The sequence below is a fragment of the Chinchilla lanigera genome, unplaced genomic scaffold (genome assembly GCF_000276665.1).
Source record: "Chinchilla lanigera isolate Chin_1 unplaced genomic scaffold, ChiLan1.0 scaffold00057, whole genome shotgun sequence".
Classification (NCBI taxonomy): domain Eukaryota; kingdom Metazoa; phylum Chordata; class Mammalia; order Rodentia; family Chinchillidae; genus Chinchilla; species Chinchilla lanigera.
Genome location: NW_004955458.1, coordinates 11,174,796 through 11,194,766, shown reverse-complemented (window position 1 = coordinate 11,194,766; position 19,971 = coordinate 11,174,796). Strand labels below are relative to the sequence as shown.

Sequence of the window (19,971 nt, the reverse complement as noted above, 5' to 3'; positions counted from 1 at the left end):
CACGCACACACGCACGCACGCACGCACAGAGATTTAAGAAACCCATCATCTTCCCCATCACAAGTACTTCCATCCTTAGCTACTATGACTATGTGTAAACTACTGCTTCCAACCACTATTCCTGACAAAAGGATCAAGTTAAATGAGCTAGTTAATACAACCTGAGTCTACCTGTTCTACTAAAATCCTGATAAAGTATACAGAAAGGAAAAAAAATCTATTCACTATACCTAAGCTACACTAGGCAATCTGCAAAATATCCACTAAATTTAGAAAACAACCTCCACAATCTATTTATGTAACCTTTCTCAGCCCTAACTCTTGCTCTGAAGTATTCAGTAGAACAATTTCTCTGTAACTTTTTTTTTTTTTTTTTCTCTGTAACTTTTAATTAACGATCACTGCAACTTCCATGCCATTACTGTTTGCCAATGAAAAGCACAGGTAGAAAGAAACAGCTGCTTGGGTGGTCTTCCGACACAATGCAACAGCTAAAGATAAGCATTAAGACCTTCCCCTTCAGGCACCAAGACTAACCTAAACTAGCTCCTTAAATACATAACCAGTTTGTACCAAAGAAGCCAAAAGACGGACTACAGGTTTAGCTAGTGGTCTAAAGCAAGAATGTAGAATGGGATACGATCTATTATCTTCTTTAGCTCAACTTTTTAACTTACTGTATTTAGAAGAGGAAAGTCTAGATGAATAATCCAGCTTTGGAAACAGGTATGTGCGCCCATCCTAACAGATCCAAGTAAGCGGATCTGTGTAGATCCACATACTTTATAACTGTAACTGCAGTCACGCTCACCTGGCAAATCCAACAGCGTGGTTCAGACAGTCTGCCAGAGATGCCTGCCTTTCTTCATCTTGCGCTAGCATTAACTTTTCTAACAGAATTTTAAACTTCTCCATCAGTGGAGTCAACAGATTCCTCATTAATACTTGCTTCCTGTCTGCTGGGTATTCACTATTAACAATAAGCACTCCCGCTGTCTCATAAATGAACAGTTGGTCATCGCTGCTCAACAAGGACTGGTATCCGTTCTCCTAGGATGAAATGAAGTCTTATTTAGCTCCTCTTAATCAGAATGACATAACAGGAACGGGAGAGTTAATGTATCACATCAATGCACAGATCAAGTACTTACAAAACCCAATTTTTTCCCACAACCATGTAACAGAAAGGAGACTGTTCTGATTGCAGTCCTGGACCAGGGGTGTGTAGCTCAGCACTAGAATGTGTGCTTTGCATTCCGAGACCCTGTGTTCAATCCCCAGCACTGAAAACATGCTAGCTTTGATGAGACTTTCCAAATCATTATATATAAAGTAACTATTAGCCCTTTTACTTATGTCCTTTTGTAAAAATGTTATTTGCAAGACTGTTACGAGGTTAAATGTGGTACTATATAAAAACGTTTTGTTGGTACAAAAGCCACTACAAACTAGTGTTTTCCAATGTTCAAAGCTCACACAATACAGATACATACAGAGGTATATATAATACTGCTTACTATAGAAAAGACTGTAAATAAAAAAACCCAGATCTCTTCCATAAATAAGCAAACATACCATATCCTGCTAAAATTCTACGATCAGTTTTTGCAGACTTTTAAACCTACACACTCTGAGAGGACAGGAGTAAATGGGGGAAAATGAGGGGCCACTCCAGGTCCAACACTAAAATTCTCTATTAAGAAACTATAGTTGGGCATGATGGTGTAAGCCTGTAACTCCAGCACTGTGGGAGGCTGAGGCAGGAAGACGGTAGGTTCAAGTCTGCCTGGGGAACTTAGTGAAACCCTGTCTCAAAATATAAAATAAGAGCGGGGATATTAGCTTAGCAGTACAGCGCCTGCCTGGCAAGCACAGGGCCTTGAGTTCAATTCCTGGTACCCACCAAGAAAAAACAAAACGAAACAAAAACCAAACTACACACACACACACACACACACACACACACACACACACACACACACAAGGGCTACAGATGTAACAGTGCCAAGGCTCTGGGTTTAATCCTCAGAAATTTGCACGCGCGCGCATGCGCGCGCGCGCACGCACACACACACACACACTCTTATATAAAAACCTCGCCTTAGATAAATCGTAGACTATAAAGAATCCTCTGTCACTGAAAGAGAAATGTCTGCACTGAGAAGTAATGACTACATTTAAGTACCTGGTAGGACTTATCTCTGCTGAGTAGTTGAGAACATAAAGATAAACTCACTCAATAAAGGTAAGGCACCCTAAAAGTGGTTAATAGCTAGGAAAGTAATCTGAGTCAGGTGTTTTTATGCAGGAAAGAAGGACTACAGGTAGTGAAAATCCACATGGAAAATTTCCAGTACGTCTACGCTAACAGGGCTTCTTGAGTGCCTATGTCTCACGGGTCAGCATAACTTGACAAGGAAAATGAGCACGAACTGGGTGAAGGACTTTAAAACAGGTTCTGGTAGTAGGTAGGCAGAACTAAATTAACCACGTAATTTACTAATAAATAATCTTCCAGGAAGTGCTGTTACAGACCTTTCCCACCTGAATAGTGATATTTACTTAAAAGATATACTTAACATTCTCAAATGACAACTCTAAGAATCACTTGCATTAAATGTCAGTAGTTTGCTTTACACAAAAATATGTATAAGGCAAAATACGTTACAAATATCTCACATCTTTCCAGTGACATGGACACGAACTAGCATGTAGCATTTTTAACATGCACCCGAAGATAGAAAAACTTCCATGTAATAGCGGTTGCTAAAAATAAGAGTGTAGTAGTACTAAATGGAAAATAATTCAGATGTTGAATTTTTTCTTCTCTATAAAATACTTCACCAACGTTAACAGTACAGAGAAATCATACCATTCTCAACGCTGCCAAATTTATTAATCAACTCTAGATTCTTTTACATTACTATATTTATTATAGCAAAAGAAAATTTTTTGGGGAGGTAGGGTCTCACTATATAGTTCAGGCTGGCCTTGAACTCACTTCTGTAGACCAAGCGGGCCTCAAACTCACAGAGATCCTCCCGCCTCAGCACTCCCGGTGTGCTGGGATTACAGGCGTGCAATACTACACCTGGTGCAAAAAACTTCCGGTACAAAGGACCAAATAAACTTTGTACACACACCTTTCCCCACTCCAAGTTAAAAGAAACAAAAGATGTACAAAGACAAAAGCTTATGATACATGTGGCCTCAACATTTAGGGAAAAGACAGATACTTACTGGTGGAGAAAGGACCAATAAATCTTGTATTCTATTCAAAATATCTTCAATGAAAGGATTCATTTGTTTACTGAATAAAGGCAAAAAGGAAAATCATTAATAACAGTCCTCCAAAAAAGTGGCTATAAAACCAAATTCCTCTTTAGAACAGAACGAAAAGTTCAAGCCTGCACTAACCATACCTCAGTAAGACCATGATTAATTTCTAAAAATTATCTCTCTCTGCTCTGTACTGATGGACTGTCAAGACAACTTACAGTCTTGTAATTACATTCATACCGAACGTACTAGTAAGGAATACTATAAAACAGGTTAAAAAGGCATTTTCAAGGAATATTTTCGAGAATTTCAAAGAAACCATATAGCCATCCGTTGTAACAGAATTGTTACGTAACTAGCGAATGCCACAGACGACAGGCGCCATCTACTGGATGTGCGCGAATGCGGCTGAGGGGCCAGCTCAGTGACTGAGCGCGCTCCCCATGTGCAAAGCCCTGGTTGGACGCCAAGCACCGAGCACAGAAACGCGTGCAAACAAACTGTCTGTTAGCACTGAGCCGCGTGTCTGACTAATGAGCAGAAACACATGTTAAAACAGCCAGCCAGGCGTGGAGGTGCATGCTTGTAATCTCAGCACTCGGGAGGCTGAGGCAGGATTGTCACGAGTTCAAGGCCAACCTGGACTACATAGCGAGACCCTGTCTCAAAAAAACCAAACCAAGTCAAACCAAACCAATCCAAAAAAGAAAAAGAAAAATATACCTAGTAAAGCATGCCTTAGACCAGGAAGAACCAAATCTTTGCCAGGCTCTGGGGAAGTAATTTATATACCTACTTTATAGCTAAAAAAATCTAAACACAACAGTTGAAATCTTATACTTACTTGAGAGACTTGACAAATCTAGAGAACAGGTAAGCAGTTCTACTCCGTACTTTAGCACTAGAATGCCGGAGGCCCCTGTGATCTAAGAAAGCCATCTAAAGAAACAGAGACACTTGGGTTATTTCTGACTTACTCAAGCCTTTCAGTTACTCTTGCGCTGCGCATCTGTTCATATCAAATTTTATTTCTTAGGTTCCTTTATTTCAAGGCAGGGAGCAGAAATACACGAGCACTTTTATATTACACACACAAAGGCTCTTGAGGACTTATTGTTAATGATAATGTTTTGACTCTGAGGAAAGTAATACAAGACAGAAAGACTACTCTCTGGTTATTAGCGGAACTATGTGGAAAATAATCCACAGTAAAGTGTGTACTTACTAGTACATTTGGAATGTGCTGAGGTTCAACTGTGAAAAACTTTTCGTATCTCACGACAGTTTCAAAGAATTCCAGCGTCACGGATGTGTGCTGGTAGGAACTGACTCCTGATGTTACCAGCTGAAGCAAGCAGAGAATGAGACCTGTTCTTATTTATTACATCAGAGAGCCCCAGTTCAAACAAATAAGCTCTAACAATTAAGAAACTTCCATCAGCTTACAGTAAAAACATTACATTATTTTCAAAATAGATTACCTGTGGTATACTTACAGTTCGCATCATATCCTGCAAAGCACTAGCTTTTGAAACATCACCTGAGAAGTGAGCACCGTGAGACACGGGAAGAGCTTCTGCCAACATATACAGCAACCTTATTGCTACTTCAACTTCCATAAACCGTGTGGTCTGCCAGTTCCTACCAAGGGGCAAGCGTGTCAGTGAGAGCCGAGCGTGAACTTTTCACACAACTCGTGACACACAAGATGGCAGCACATACACAAGCTTCTAATGATCCAAAAGTCCTGCTACTTATTAATTTTGCCAGTAACACAATTTATGTCACAGAAGACGAGTCGGGAAGTTATGAAGAAAAGGCACACTGTTTCCAGAGAAGCACAGAAGTAACGGATCAGTAAGTCCACCAATCACTGTTTTACACCACCATCAGGGAGCAAAGAAGCAGGCTTATTACAAAAGCAGGAACAAACTTACTGAAGTGTAGAGCTAAAAACTCTACGAACAGAAGCTAGCAGTAACTCTGGTGAAACTTGAGCAAGTCTGTCCAACAGTAACTTCAGCTGTTTTCTATATTCTACAAACATGGCTTCATCTTCACCCTGTGGTACAGGTTAAAACACTTGTTAAATTTTTGTAAAGACCTTAACATTCCTAGAAATGTTTAGTTCTGTACTTTTCTGCATTTATAAAGTTCATACTTTTATTTGTCACCAATATTTATTTATACAAAAAAAATTATTCATACAAAAAAATCACTCGCTGGGGATATAGCTCAGCGGCACAAGCGCCTGCCTGGCAAGCGTGAGGTCCCGAGTTCAATTCCCAGTACCAAAAAACGAAAAGCGAAACCAAAAAATCCCGATACCTACTAGCTTTTCCCCTCCTGCTCACAAGTAAGTATCCTCTACAGCCCTAGCTCTCAGAAGCCTAGAGGGAAAAGCCTACAGTGTAAGGTGGTTAGGATGAGAGGGTAGAACCAGCACGGGTTCACACCGGACTGAGACCTTCGGCATCTTGTTTATCTTCCTTTGGTTTCCAAAAGTGGCAACAATACTGTGTGACAGCAAACAGAGTATCAGGAGCATGGCAGTGTGGATCACATTCACAGTTCTCCTTTTCAGTCCGAAGTGTGTGAATGCCTGGGAACGTGGGAACGGGGCATTTTAGCTCACGCCCAAACGGCATGCTACGACTGAGTCCCCAGGAAGCAGACGAGGGCAGTGTGCGTCACAGGAAGCTGACCTCCCACAGCTCTGGACAAGACTTGTAGCTAGAACAAGTCCAGACGCCGGGCATGCTGGCGCATGGCTGTACTCCCAGCACTCAGGAAACTGGGGCAGGAGGATCACCGTGAGTTCAAGGCCAGCCAGTACCCCATCATGAGACCCTGTCCTCCCAAAAAAAGAACAAGTCCAGACAAGCCTCACTGCTACTCTCTAAATCCAGGCTGGATAACTCAGGCCTATTGACTCAGCCTCAATTCATCATTCTTATTGAATATAAAGTGACACATGACCACCAATAACATCGTCAGTGTTTTACTAAGTGTTTTTCCCCTCTTGGCAGTGCTGGGACACAACCAGGGCCCTGCGCATGCTAGGCAAGCAATCCACCACTGAGCTACACCGCCATTCCTACAAAGTTGTTTTTCTGTTTAAAAGGGATTAAACTCAGGGCCTTCCCCTTGAGCTACACCCCAGCCCTTTATTTCTTGAGACAGAGTCTTGCCATGTTGCTCAGGCTGAGCTTGAACTTGTGAAGCTCCTGCTTCAGCCTCCCAGAATGCTGGGAGTACACGTGTCATCATTCCTGGCTTCTAAGATGTTTTGAAAAAGATAATAATTGGAAAGAAAAAAATCAAAGATGACAGACTGAGAGGCTTGCATTAATTTTACCCAAAGTTAATGTCAATATAAACAAGACTGATTTTTCAAATACTACTTCTTGTTTTAAAGGGCCCCCAAACAACAAAACTTGAAGTATTAATTTGATATAAACTAATAAAATCAAGACTGGTTTCTCTCTGATGCAGAAATTCTTTTCTTTTTTTTTTGGTGACTTTTTGGGACAGGGTCTCGAACTCACAACAATCCTCCTGCCTCAGCCTCCTGAGTGCTGGGATTACAGGCATGCACCACCTTGCCTGGCACAAATTCTTACCTCATTTTCAAAGTTATATTCTTCATCATAAGTCAATTTCTTCATAACTGCCAACATTATTGCCTGAAATTAAAAACAAAATAGCTTTTGGTCAGTAAGTCTCCTTTAATTTGATATAATTTGAAATTAAGCTACATTTCAAGGCAGATTCCAAAGAAATTATCATAGATTTAAAAGAAGCATAAAGAAGCCAATTACCTCCACATTAGCTTTTTGTTGATCCGAGAGCACGGTAAGCTGTAAAAAAGCAAGCAATAATTTATGAAGCTTCCTGGTGTTATTTTCTAATCAAGTAAGATCCTCTGAAAAATACATATAGACTTCGGGAGTGGTCTGGCAGAATCTGTCTATATTTAAAACACACCCAACCTGAGATCTAGTAATTCACTTGTAGTACATAAAAAACATCTAGGCAGACCTGCTGACAGACGTGACTTTTAAAGTTATCTAGAATGTATTTACCAAAGAAGCAGCTTCCATAACACAGGAAGGGATGGTCTCCTGTTGCTTTTAAACAAAGCAAAACAAGCCTACAAAACCATTTAAGAGCTACACAGTGGAATTACCATTAGTAATTACACCATCTACAATGACTAAAATTTCTTAATGGATGCAGGCAGACGTTTATTAGTAATAAAGGAAGTTAAATGTCTTTGCAAAAAAAATTAATTTTGATTCAATTAACTCAATGCAAATATGACAGAAATAGTTCTCATTTAATGTCTAATGAAAAGTAACATTTTTTCAAAAGGTACAAGGCTGTAATATAGGAACCAACATCACTTATGCTTTAAGTCCTTATTGGAAATAACTGAGCAAACAATTGTGAAAAATGGTTTATAAGAAACGATATATATGGGGGCTGGGGATTTAGCTCAGTGACACAGCGCCTGCCCTGCAAGCACAAGGTCATGAGTTAAATCCCCAGTATTGGAAAAACCAAAAAAAAAGAAAAGAAAAGAAAAGAAATGATATATATGAAATTAAGGTAATAATATTTAACAAAATTTCAAATGTAGAAATAAATATAGGTTCACAATGAAAAGGCCAGGCATGACAGCATATGCCTAGAATTGCAGTACCCAGAAGGCTGAAACAGGAGGGTTGCCCCAACTTCAAGGCCAGCCTGAGCTACATAGCCAAGAAACAAACAAACAAACTTGGCCCCAAGAAAACAAAACAAAACCACCAAAAAACAAAAACCCAAGCAAACAAACCTAAGACTATAACTAAACTCGTTAGTCTGGTAAATATGAACTCTCCTTTTCTGGCTAAGAAGTATTATTAAAAACAAGAAATAAGGGCCAGGCATGGAGGCACGTGCTTATAATTCCAGGATTCCGGAAGGGTGAGGAGACACAGGCTCACAAACTCATCCCAGCCTGGGCAAATTCCCGAATTTCTGCTTCAAAATGAAAAAAATAAAAAGGGATGAGGATACAGCCTACTGAGAAGCCCTCCCGGAGTTCAACAACCAGCACTGCAAACAAAACCAGACCGAACAGGAGAACACAGCAGTAACGAGGTATCTCCGGTAACAGCATTACGGCGGCTGTCTTAGCTTCCCTTCCCTCATATTTCCAGTGCTTCACGGCTCTTTCATGTTACCTACTGGATGAAGGAATGTAACGGGACTTACCTGCTTCAGAATATGCAGATAATCGTAACAAAACCCAATTATGTTAGAGGAGATGTCGTCGTCCTCATGGATGAGCAGCTGCAACATCAGCGCCACTTTCGTCTCAATGGCTTGCAGGGCCTCTTGAGCACTTTTGATATCCCCACTCTTAATTAACTTAGTCCAGCTAACTATCAGTGACTGTCCCATTCCATTAACCAGCTTAGAAAACCTGGCCAGGAAGTCCACATCTTCTTCCTATAAACAACCAAGACCAACTTCCATTTATAACAACCTACCCCACGCATAAGAAGGGAAACTATAAATGTTAGCGTGAATCCAGTTACAGGATTCATTCTGAGCTGACGTTAGACATTTAACAATTCAACCACTGTAACGGGGGCATTTTCAAAATCTGAGGAATAAAGCTTGATAATCCTAGGGACATTACCAGCTTTGTAAAGGCTTAAAAAAAAAAAAAAAATAGTTGCTTTGGAACTTCCTCCTCCCTGAGCTGTTGAGTTTAGCAAAATGTTCCACAAAGTAGATGCTACCACACTGCAGTAAGTGTAACGATTTGTAAGAGTCCTTTCTGATAATATGGATTTAGGCCTCAACTATCCAATGAGGACACAAAATTGCTACTGCAATGGCCAGCCTCAGGTTCTTAATCAGTCTTAAAGGTGGGATTCAAATTCACATTACTTTTATTCACTACCCTTAATCCCTTCTGCAGCAGTGGGGGCAAACCCACGGTGTGAGTGCTGCAGGGGGCTCTCTCTTACTACTGAAACTGAAAGCCTTGCCACTACTGTCTGTAGAGAGAGGCTCTACTACTAATGCTTTCAGATTCTTTTTTTAACCAGGGAATAATAAGACAATTAGTAGAAAGGTACCAAATGTTACTACTGCTCTGTGAGGAAGGAAGAGAAACGCTAGAGCCATGCTTGAGCTATCACCACTAGAGACGTTTTAGCAATCCTTAATTCTCTGTCACAGCTGGAACTTCAAAGCCTTCATGGGCCGGGGACGTGGTTCGGCAGCAGAGCATTTCCCTAGCATGCTTGAAGCCCTGGGTTTGATTCCCAGCAATGTATGTACACACCCCCCAGAAAACTTCTAGCTATCTAAGCCATTAATTTATCCTCACTTTCTGGGCCTAAGTTCTTAAAGTGCAAATAAATTAAAATTCAAACATATGACAAAAATGCAATTTTTAGGGTTATTGGGTCTTATTTTGGTCAAAATGCACTATCCTGTAATTGGTATAGTCCCCTGCTTCTCTTTTTTTTGGGGGGGGGTCTTTTTGAGACAGTCTCCCTCTGCAGTTCAGGATGGCCTCGCGCTCACTTTGTAGCCCAGGCTGGCCTCGAAATCGCAGTGATCCTCCTGCCTCAGCCTCCTGCGTGCTGGGATTACAGGCATGCACCCCACGCCCGGCATTAGTCCCCTGCTTCTCAATGTATGGCCTATGGACCAGCCGTGTCAACATTGGGAGTTTGCAAAAATTACATAAATACAGCGCATGCCTGCAATCCCAGCTACCTGGGACACTGGGGTAGGAGGGGCCAAGTCTGAGGCCAGCCTCAGCAACTTTGTAAGACCTTGATACAAATTTTAAAAAATACATAAATAAAAAACACAAAGGACCAGGGATGTAGTTCATTACTCTCTGGGTTCATTCACTATTCACTAATACACACACACACACACACACACACACACACACGCACACGCACACGCACACGCACACCAAAAACAAAACCAAAGAAAAACCACAGAAATTCACAGCTAAATGCACCATTCAGACTTTCAAGTTTAGAAACCGGGACAATGTGCTGTGCACGCAAGGTAAGTGTGAAGTAACATTAAGGCTCTCCAGATAAGGTCGGTTATTACAATTACAAGGAGAATTTCCGATATTCAGAGAAAATAAAAAAGAAATACCTGGCTTTCTATCTCTCATCACTTATTCCAACAATTTTCAAAACTTTATGAAATATAAATTTACTGACCTGGTCAATACTGAAAAACCCAGCAGTCTGTAATACTTGACACAAAGATTCTACTAGCTTCATTTTATCAACAGGGTCCATTCCTTTATTTACAATTTCAAATAAACAGTCACATGCTTCTTCCCGTAGAACTTCTATTGACATATGACCTAGCAGCATATTTATAAACCTGGTAATGGGGGAACGAAACTGTTTCAGCATTTCCAAACTCGTAAGTCTTAGATACTATACTTTTCACACCCGCATTAAAGATTATAGGCATACCTACCTATCATTGGCTATGAGGGATAAGTCTATCCAAGAGACATAAGCCCCAACTACTTCAAGGCACTGACATGTCACTTCTGAATTAGTATACTGATAATTCTGTAAGATTTGGTACCACGATTCCACCAAATTTGGAATGCACTGCTCTCTCATGGTATCTTTTATTAGCGTATTCCTACGAGCCTCCTGCAAACAGAACAAAGCAGATTATAAAATAACATTTGACATCAGAATACAGTTTCACACAATAATTTCCTCCACAGTGAGGCTCCAGACTTGTTAACACATTCCTTGCCTTGGCTTCCTATTTACCAGGCCTAAAGTCACATCCTGTGATTCTTTTTATTTCCTCTTTCCGTCCTACTCCTCTGCGCCAGACTTAATTTCTTATTAAATACAAACTATAAAGCAAGCATTGCTTTAAAATCTTGAGCATGTAGTAATTTATATCTTAATATTAGGTAAATATTATACCTAAACCATTTGTCAATGATAGTAGCTTAAATGTACAGTATCTTTTAAAGTTTAGTTTAAAATGTTTTAGTTACAATGATCTTAAATTAACATATACATTTGAAGCTATTTCTATTGTGTCCTTTATGAACAAGGCAAAAGCGCTGGGCATAGTGGCACACACTGTAATCCCAGCACTTAGGAGGCTGAGGCAGGAGGACTGCAAGTTTGGGGCCAGTGTGGGCTATGGAATGAGTTTAAGGCCACTCTGGCCCATAGAGTGAAACCCTATGTTAAAACACCTCCCTCACCCAATTAACCAACCAAACCAAAAAAGGCAACTTAAACAGGCTAATAAACTGAGAAAGACAAAGGTGTTGAGCTATGTGACTGAGAATATAGTAATCAGCACTGGCAGTTCACAGGCACTGCTCTTTCCTTGCTGAGAGACTTTACAACAGTACTGAATAAATGCCACATATCTTAACAAATTCACTGGAGAAAATCAACTCTTGCATTTCAGTGGTAAAAAGTTTTGCCTAGATTAAAAAAGCTAATGTAATACTCAAATTTCAAGCTACATCTGAAAAAACTCAAGTTCCTTTTTCAGTAAAATTCAAAATGCTGTGTAAATTTACATTTATCCTTGAAACTGTTTGGCTAAAAGAAAATAGATTTCCTGCCCATTTTCACCCATAAAGTCTACATTGAACACCAAATGTTAATGGGAAGTTACTTGCCTCTGATGTGTGAACCACATCACGATCTACCAACTCTGAATCGATAGCCATGAGGATTCGGAGGTACAGATCTACTCCCCTTGGATTTAGGTCCACTACTGAGAGAATGTCGAAAAAAAACTTGGGCCATTTAGTGAGATATTCTGTAACAAAGAGCAAGGCGAAGACTTGGGCTGCTTTGTTGCGTATAAAGGTCTTCTCTGGTTGGAGGCCCAGCATCTGAGAAACAGAAAAAGCCCATGCAATCACATTCAAATTGAAAAGACTTCAAATCAGCTTTTTCACATTTTGTTACTAGGCAGAAGCTCACCAAACTTCAACATGATCCTGATTAGTAGTGTAATCAAATGGTGTAAAAATTATCCAAGTATTTAAATGACTGGTCAGAGGAACAACAATCAAATTATGATTCTAATTGATACTTATTTTTACACCTTTGAGAAAAGTTTCAGGCACGAAGTTTTAGTAATCTGTATAATTTCCTCTAATAAGAAGAAAAATCCAGAATTTTTCTATTTGCTTGCTCTTTAAAGGAAATAAAGGGCTGGGGATATAGCTCAGTAGCATAAGTGCCTGCCTGGCAAGTGCAAGGTCATGAGTTAGATCCCCAGTACCGCAAAAAATAAATAAATAAATAAATAAAATAAAGGAAATAAAAAACCCTAGTTACAAAACTGATTTATACGTCAAGATTCGCTACACAAAAACAAACAGTACGTGCAACGAATATAGAACTCTACTGGCCTTTTGAAAAGCGCCCCTTTAAAGCTGTCCAGGTGGGCTCACCTTTACAAGCCAAATAGAAGATACCAGCTTTTGTCAAGGCATGAAAAATACTAATAAATTATTTTTTTAAACCCAGGTTTCCACAACATCATGGAAAGTATAAGTTTCAGTTATTGACATAATTTAAAATTTTTAGTGAAGCTGGGTGTGGTGGCGTATGCCTGTAATCCCAGCATTTGGGAGGCTGAGGCAGGAGGATCACTGAGAGTTCGAGGCCAGCCTGGGCTACGAAGTGAGTTCAAGGCCAGCATGAGCAGCACAGCGAGTCACTGTCTCGAAAAAGAAATTTTTTTTTACTGAATTTCCCTCTACCCATGATTTTCAAAAGCAGGTACTTTTAATATAAAGTATTAAATATGTGATCATTTGAGGCACTGAATGAAATTAACTATTTTACCTGAGCTTGAAGCCAAGATATGAGTGTCTCCCTAATTAGTTGTTGTTGAACAGTGGTTAGTTCTGAATATCTGTTCAAAATAAAGCAGAAAAAAATAGTGGCTGTATTTGGTGTCTATGGTTTTGAAAAGCAACAGTCTCATATATTTGAAAGGAAAGTTTGTTCAGCAGTCAGTCATCTCAAGTTTCCTACGTTAAATTGCTATCGCCTCTCAACACTGCTGCAGCAGAAAGACAGGGATGACAGCGGCCACAGGGCATCGTTACCAAGCTTTGATTGTGGCTCAGTTAGCACTGAGAAAAAATGACAGTCACAACTTTTGAACAGAAACATGCCCATGGTTGAGGTCCGTGGTCTACAGAATGAATCAGTGAACGAGTTTTTGTTTTCCCTAGTACTGAAGTCGGGGTTCTGAATAGAAGTGTTGCCACTCAGCTGTTAGAGAGCTGTCATGTAGAAAACAGGCCTACTATTTCTACATCTTCTGGCTTTTCCAGAGAAGTGGGAAATCTAGATTTTTAAGGTCTGTAATTTTATGTGTAACCAACTAACTCAGTCTGGGACAAATAAAACACATCTATAACCTGGATGCAACGTATACACTGCCAATTTTCAACCTCTATTATGATTTCCTCAAGAAAGAAAAAGCCAAATAAAAATAGTTTCTCCCCACAAATCTCTGAGTCAAAACCTTAAGGAAAGTCTTACTTGTATTTAACTTGATGTTCTAATACTTGAAAGCAGAAAAACTTTATGTGATCATCACTGAAAAAACGAAAAAGAAAATTAGATAATCACAATATGACCTGGGGAATAACAACAGCAAAATATTCATGAACATCAGAAGTTTCTCAAACTAGACCTCTGGCTTTGACTTGTTTTCTACTTACCAGTCTCATTTTGTAACCCTGAAATCTATTTGTTCATAAATCTATTTGAATATAACAGACCTCTAAATCTATATATGCTATACAGTATTTTCTTTGAATACTGTAAGCAAAATAACCAAAAAATCTAAGATATACCTTACACACAGTGCTTTGTAAACTGAAAGCATGTTCCTTGAATTCTAAATATCAAGATTTCTGAACACTTTCTACTTTATCTAAAACAAGAAAGGTTACATGGACCATCAATCTCATCTCTAAGTTCATATAGGAAACGAAATCGCATGTTACTCTTATGACAGGAGTAAGAATTAACACCCGCTAGCTAGCCACTTCCAGTTTTCTCTCTAGTGGGGATACAGTGAGCCACATATAAACTCTGACGAAGCCCCTTTAGAGTCTAACAATGTGCTCATTTAAAGTATTGATTTAGGTCAGGCTTAGTCATGGAATAACTTTTCCTAAAAATGTAACACACCCAAGTAAGAATACAGATTTCATCTTAATTAGGCTATATGAATTGACCTAATAAAATAATTTCATACAAAGTAGATAAAATATTTTTTAAAAGCTTTTAGTTAGGATTACTTAGTATCTCTTTCAGACTTTAGATTTGTTTTTATTATAGGTTATTCTTCAGCTTTAAGAAAATTATAAATCTTTATATAAGATTTATAAAAATTATACAAAATTATTAAGATTTTCAGTCAACTATGGTGGTGCGCATCTATAAACGCAGCTATGCTGAGGTAAGAGGATCACAAGTTTAAGGTCCGCTTTGAGCAACTTAGCAAGACCCTGTCTCAAAATCAAAAAATAAGAGGCTAGGCATATAGCTCCATGATAGGGTACTCGCCAGCATATGTGAGGTCCTGGATTCAATCTACAGTGCCACCAAAATAATACATGAATAAATAAAAAAAACTTTTTAGATATTATACTCGAGAAATAAACTACTGGAAGGCTTTTAATTAAACACCATCTGTAAGACGCAGATGTTCCTGAAATCAACTTTCACTACATTCAAGCTGTGAGTTCCAACTACCGAACAGAATGATGGTCACACGTCTCTATCAGGAGGCTGTGCACTTCCGGTCACACGTCTCCATCAGGAGGCTGTGCACTTCTGCTCCGGCCAGTGAGCTGTTTGTTGCTAGCTAGTCAACTCTGATTCCCACCGCTTAATTATGCCAGTTTTATATATTAAAAAAAGTTATTTTATAAACCATGAAATGAAATGAGAGTTTCTATTTCTGTAGAATTAAACTGATCGCTTTAGAATGACTCCATAGAGTGTCATGGAGGGGCTTGTACAGATTTGATGTGGGTGAAATCATCAGACTTGAGAGCTGGGAGCAAATACCTCCAAGTCTGCATTCACTGTCCCTCACTCCACTAGACACTCATGCAGAAACCGGCTTTCCGGTATGATCAGAGGGAACGAATGAAGCGAATGCTAGTGACAAGACATTGGTCCAAAGGCAAAAGAATGGTAACTGAACGTTTACATATTTACATACATAACGGCAAAGGAAGTTTTACTGGAAAGTCAACTCTAGAAAGGCCCAACTATGGATTTACTGTTTTTTCTCAATTCTGTAATAAATGAGTACACATCAAGGTAAAGGACAGGTCACAAGAGGCTTTTCTGGCAATGCTTTCCAAATATAGGTTAACTTAAACAGTCCTGCCATGTTCACAGAAACCTGCAATTCTTTTACATGTCATATACATTTTTTTAAATTACCTGTATGTCCTCTGGGCCAGAGCTTCTGCACATACCTGCCAAGCATCTGGGGAAATCTTCAACTGCTCAAAATAGGCTAGGGCCTGTAAGATCGCAAAACAAGGAAAAGCATTTGGAATAGTGAATCTCAAAGCCCTATGAATACTAAACAAAGATTAGGTAACAGCGAACTAATTTAATAGAAAGATGGCTAAAGCCCCCAATTCCAGCTTCTGATTAGGTGCTAGCCAAAAAAATTAAATGAAAGACAAATTCCATCAGATACTCAAACCTCTGTCTCCTTACAGCAAAGGAGATATCATAAGAATCCGCGCACACCTCACTAGGTTATTAAAAAGACCAAGACAACGTACAAGTATTTTACTAAATTGTGTAGTACTGATATGCACAAGTATAAAAGCACACATAAAGGGCGTCCTTTAATGACAAATCTGCTACTAGAAAGTGATTATAAGAGATAAACCATATTGTGTACTTATTCAATTTGCTGTTACACAGGACAGTATTTCAATTTTATCATGTAAGCGGCCTAAAAAAGGTTAAGTACAACTACATGATGATGTGAATTTCAGCAAATTTTCAAATGATCTCAGTATTTGCTATATCAGAAGGGTAGTTACTTAGCAGAAGCACATACTATGTTAGGAACTACTTCACATTTTTCTTTTTTTTTTTTTTCTTTACTATTTTAAAAACTTTCTGCTTAAAAGAACAAAAATGGCTATAAAATTTAGTGGGATCGTTAACCTCATTCCCCTCGTTTATAGAAAGTATTGTTTGCCATGAGAAACGAAAGATGAGAAACCCCCTCCCTCCCTCTTATCCTGTACTTCAGAACGCCCACAAGTCCTTAAAAATTAATTATAGGCTTGTTCTTTAGCTTCCCATTTCTCTCAGCTATAGTCATGATTATAGTTGTTGACTATATCATGTGTAATTGTTTACATTTATCCAAATATCCTAGCACTTCCTAATGGAGTCCTGTCGTGTTCTCATTTTATGAAACTTAAGACATGGAATATCATAACTGCTTATTTACATGTCTGGCTGGCTAAATAAAAAGGATGTTAAGTATCACTCACACAAGGGTTAAACAACTTGGACAGACCACGCCAAGCAACATAAAATATACATGTCTGCTACTACAGAAAGTCCCTTGAACAATCCTCTCTCTGACAACTTTTGAACAATTAGAAATGAAGACAGATGTTGCATAAAGACCTGCCTTGAATCACATGAGATTTCAACGCTTTTGTTCAGACAATTAAACCAAAAATAAACCACAATACTATTTCTGTATTCAGAATACAATTACCTCAAATTAGTCTGTATTCATTTCCACCTAAATTAGACCTTTATTGTCAGAAATATTTTTTTAGTCCTCTAATGTACATTTCTGGCAGCATGCTTTAAGAAATGCTTAAACAGACTAACTTACCCTTTGTCTAAAGTCTGAATCAGCGTTTGGATTTAGCCCTAACAGAGCCTGTTCATCCATCCCTGCTGTTACACTTGAAGTTTTCTGATTGCAGTAGGCGTGCCCTCTGATCCCACAGAATCCACAAACATCTGCACACAAACATCAAAGGTGAAAGGAGACAACAGTTACTGAACAAAACAGATGCTTATCAACAGACTATCATAATTGGTGAATAAAGATATAAAATGATGCTCAAATGTTAGAATCTTTTTAAATTCACACAAACTGCTTTTATAGGAACTCATCTTAGAGCAATGGGGCCTCCTAAATATATTCCATTAAAGTATAATTTCTAAGAAACTGAAAAGATATACCATTAATACTCTCAGGTTACTGTATTCCTCGAAATCCTCAATAAAGTAGAGAAAGCAATTATTTTCTTTAAACAGCTGAAGCATCTCATGTTCTCAGTGTTGTTTATTCCCAGTACTTAAAAAAGTGCAACTGGGGCTGGGGATTTAGCTCAACGGCAAAAAGCGCCTGCCTGGCAAGCGCGAGGTCGTGAGTTCGGTTCCTGGTACCGGAGAAAAACCAAAAAAAAAAAAAAAAAGTGCAACTGCACAAATGAACTAGGTTAAAAAAGGACAAATCTAGATTATCTTGTTTTAAGTTCCCTGCTTCCAGATACCAATATCACAAACCTTTAAAAAAAAAAAAAATCTTAGAATGGCTAACATCAGTTTAATATCCTTATTGGACTGTTTGCAAAGTACTGCAAGAGACATTGACTGAAAAATCCATTTCTTAGCTTTTGAGCAACAGACTTAGTTCTGCTTTTTTACTGATCTCTACTTTCACCAATCATTTCTAGAAATGTATTTCCAAGAAAAATAATTGTAACAGACATAAAAATTCTCAGGTGATTTATACTGACTATTCTTATTTAAGAACTTTCAAAGACTATGTAAAGTAATTCACTTATTCACAACAAAAACCCAGTTACAATATAAGATCTAACATTCTCAAATCAGAGCATGATAAGGCAGCTTAGTTTTCCATAGTAATTTACTTCAGCAAACACAAATTCTAAATGATGTGAAAATCACATTCTCTCCAGACCTGGGAGACTAAGGCCTGCTACTTCCACAGTACAAAGCTGGGGCACTTTTTGTTTTTAAAATTAGAACCTGAAGAGGCCAAGCGACTCACTGGCCAAAAGGGGTACAGCCTTTTAGGAATGAATAGCGAGGCTAGGGTCAGAGCACGGACAGGACGCTTACACTTTTGTCTTCCCAGGGCCTTCTGAAATCAAACGATAAAAGCAGGACAGGGGCTGAGAGCCTTGGAAAAGCACAGCACACCTTCACACCGCAGGGCAGTGCTCACGCCCAGTGCTCCCCAGATTAAGACCCCAAACACTCGCGCATGGCTCCTCCCCGTTCTGCACCCTAACTCAGCGAGGCCAGGACACTGCACCACAGGGCAGCTCTGCGCTGGTATTCCTCCCTTCCCGTTTGCACACACCGTCCTTCCCCGTTAGCTGGTTAAGCCCGCTTGTCCTTCAAAATTCAACTCCGAGATCATCTCGTTCAGGAATGTTTCCTCGACGCCCACTGTCCAAGCCGCCCCCCCTATGACACTGGCTTAAATCACCCTCTTACACAGTGCTGTACTGTCCTTACCAGCGAACTAGTCTGCTTTCCTCAACCTTACAGAGCAAGGGCTGCCGGAACAGTCATCACTGTGTCTACGATGGAGAACACGGGTTTTTAATTTACAAATCTCGCCGTTTCTTAAAAAACTGGAGTCACATAAACAACTTAAGTAGAGCCCTTTCTATGAAAGGGGAAAAGACTATTTACACCTCGTAAAGGGGTAGCACGCCTGGGCAACACTGTAGACTCTCGAAAGGTTATTAATTCAGAGGCAGGCACACAGTGGATAGGAATCCTTGAACCATTTTTAAACTAATAACAGATCAGCATTTTGAACAGATCAGATAATATATTTTTTTCTTTTCTTGGGCCAGAAGGACAAAAATTGATTACCATTGCCTTAAAAAAAAAAGAAGGAAAAAAGAATTCCAGTTTCTATGAATCCCAGATTTACAAATCTTAAAAAAACTTCAATTGGATGGGAAACTACTGAAGCTTCATCGGGTTACGCCGATTTGATCAAGCAAAGAAGCAAGTGGTCCTACGGAAAAACACGGCCAAGATGTCAAAAAAGAAGGTAATCCCTCAGAGAAGGCCTCTGGATAATCAATACGCAATGGGATATTGCGGTACATTACCCACGTGCGCGAGAAGGACTGAAAAGTTACACCGAGGTAAAAAGGTAGCAACTCGTCGAGTCAAAGAGCGGGCACGAACAAAGTATTGTTCTCGACACACCTCGCGCAGGCGAAACATTTGTTACAATACGGTAAACTTCGGCAACACATATTGCAAAGAGAAAGGGACCTAGCCTAACTAAGCCTCCAGTTCTCCAGCCGGCCATCAGGTCCAGCCTCGGTTTGGAAAATTCCTCCACACCCACTGCACACCGTCTCAGAGCCTAGGGCTCAGTCCTCCCAGCCTGTCCACATCCACGCGGACACGGCTCTTCAATAACACGTAACTTCCCCGCTGGACGAAGTAAGCAGCGCTTTCATAAAGTACTCGTCTTTCTGGTTAGAGACGCACATCATGGCTCGCCGCGACGCCGGCGGATGGGCGCGCACAGTATCACCCTCGCCCT

The 19,971-nt window shown here is 39.6% G+C and overlaps 1 protein-coding gene across 5 annotated transcripts in view; it reads right to left on the bottom strand.

Annotated features, from left to right (window-relative positions):
• Window positions 1-19,971, bottom strand: part of Xpot (exportin, tRNA) — a 43,904-nt gene that overhangs the window by 11,749 nt on the left and 12,184 nt on the right. The window contains exons 1-17 of one of the 5 annotated variants that reach the window (XM_013520916.1): window positions 18,915-19,888; window positions 17,251-17,381; window positions 15,813-15,895; window positions 13,887-13,943; window positions 13,179-13,248; window positions 11,996-12,214; window positions 10,804-10,988; window positions 10,536-10,704; window positions 8,542-8,778; window positions 7,101-7,139; window positions 6,903-6,965; window positions 5,217-5,341; window positions 4,761-4,920; window positions 4,505-4,624; window positions 4,124-4,218; window positions 3,241-3,310; window positions 812-1,050 (exon numbers count right to left, since the gene is read on the bottom strand). In XM_013520916.1, the coding sequence (XP_013376370.1) occupies window positions 812-1,050; window positions 3,241-3,310; window positions 4,124-4,218; window positions 4,505-4,624; window positions 4,761-4,920; window positions 5,217-5,341; window positions 6,903-6,965; window positions 7,101-7,139; window positions 8,542-8,778; window positions 10,536-10,704; window positions 10,804-10,988; window positions 11,996-12,214; window positions 13,179-13,248; window positions 13,887-13,943; window positions 15,813-15,895; window positions 17,251-17,310 (1,991 nt within the window). In that variant the 5' untranslated portion in view covers window positions 17,311-17,381; window positions 18,915-19,888. Of the gene's footprint in view, window positions 1-811; window positions 1,051-3,240; window positions 3,311-4,123; window positions 4,219-4,504; window positions 4,625-4,760; window positions 4,921-5,216; window positions 5,342-6,902; window positions 6,966-7,100; window positions 7,140-8,541; window positions 8,779-10,535; window positions 10,705-10,803; window positions 10,989-11,995; window positions 12,215-13,178; window positions 13,249-13,886; window positions 13,944-15,812; window positions 15,896-17,250; window positions 17,382-18,914; window positions 19,889-19,971 lie in introns of those variants that run through there. The other 4 variants (XM_013520915.1, XM_005397439.2, XM_013520917.1 and 1 more) reach the window with 4 other exon arrangements.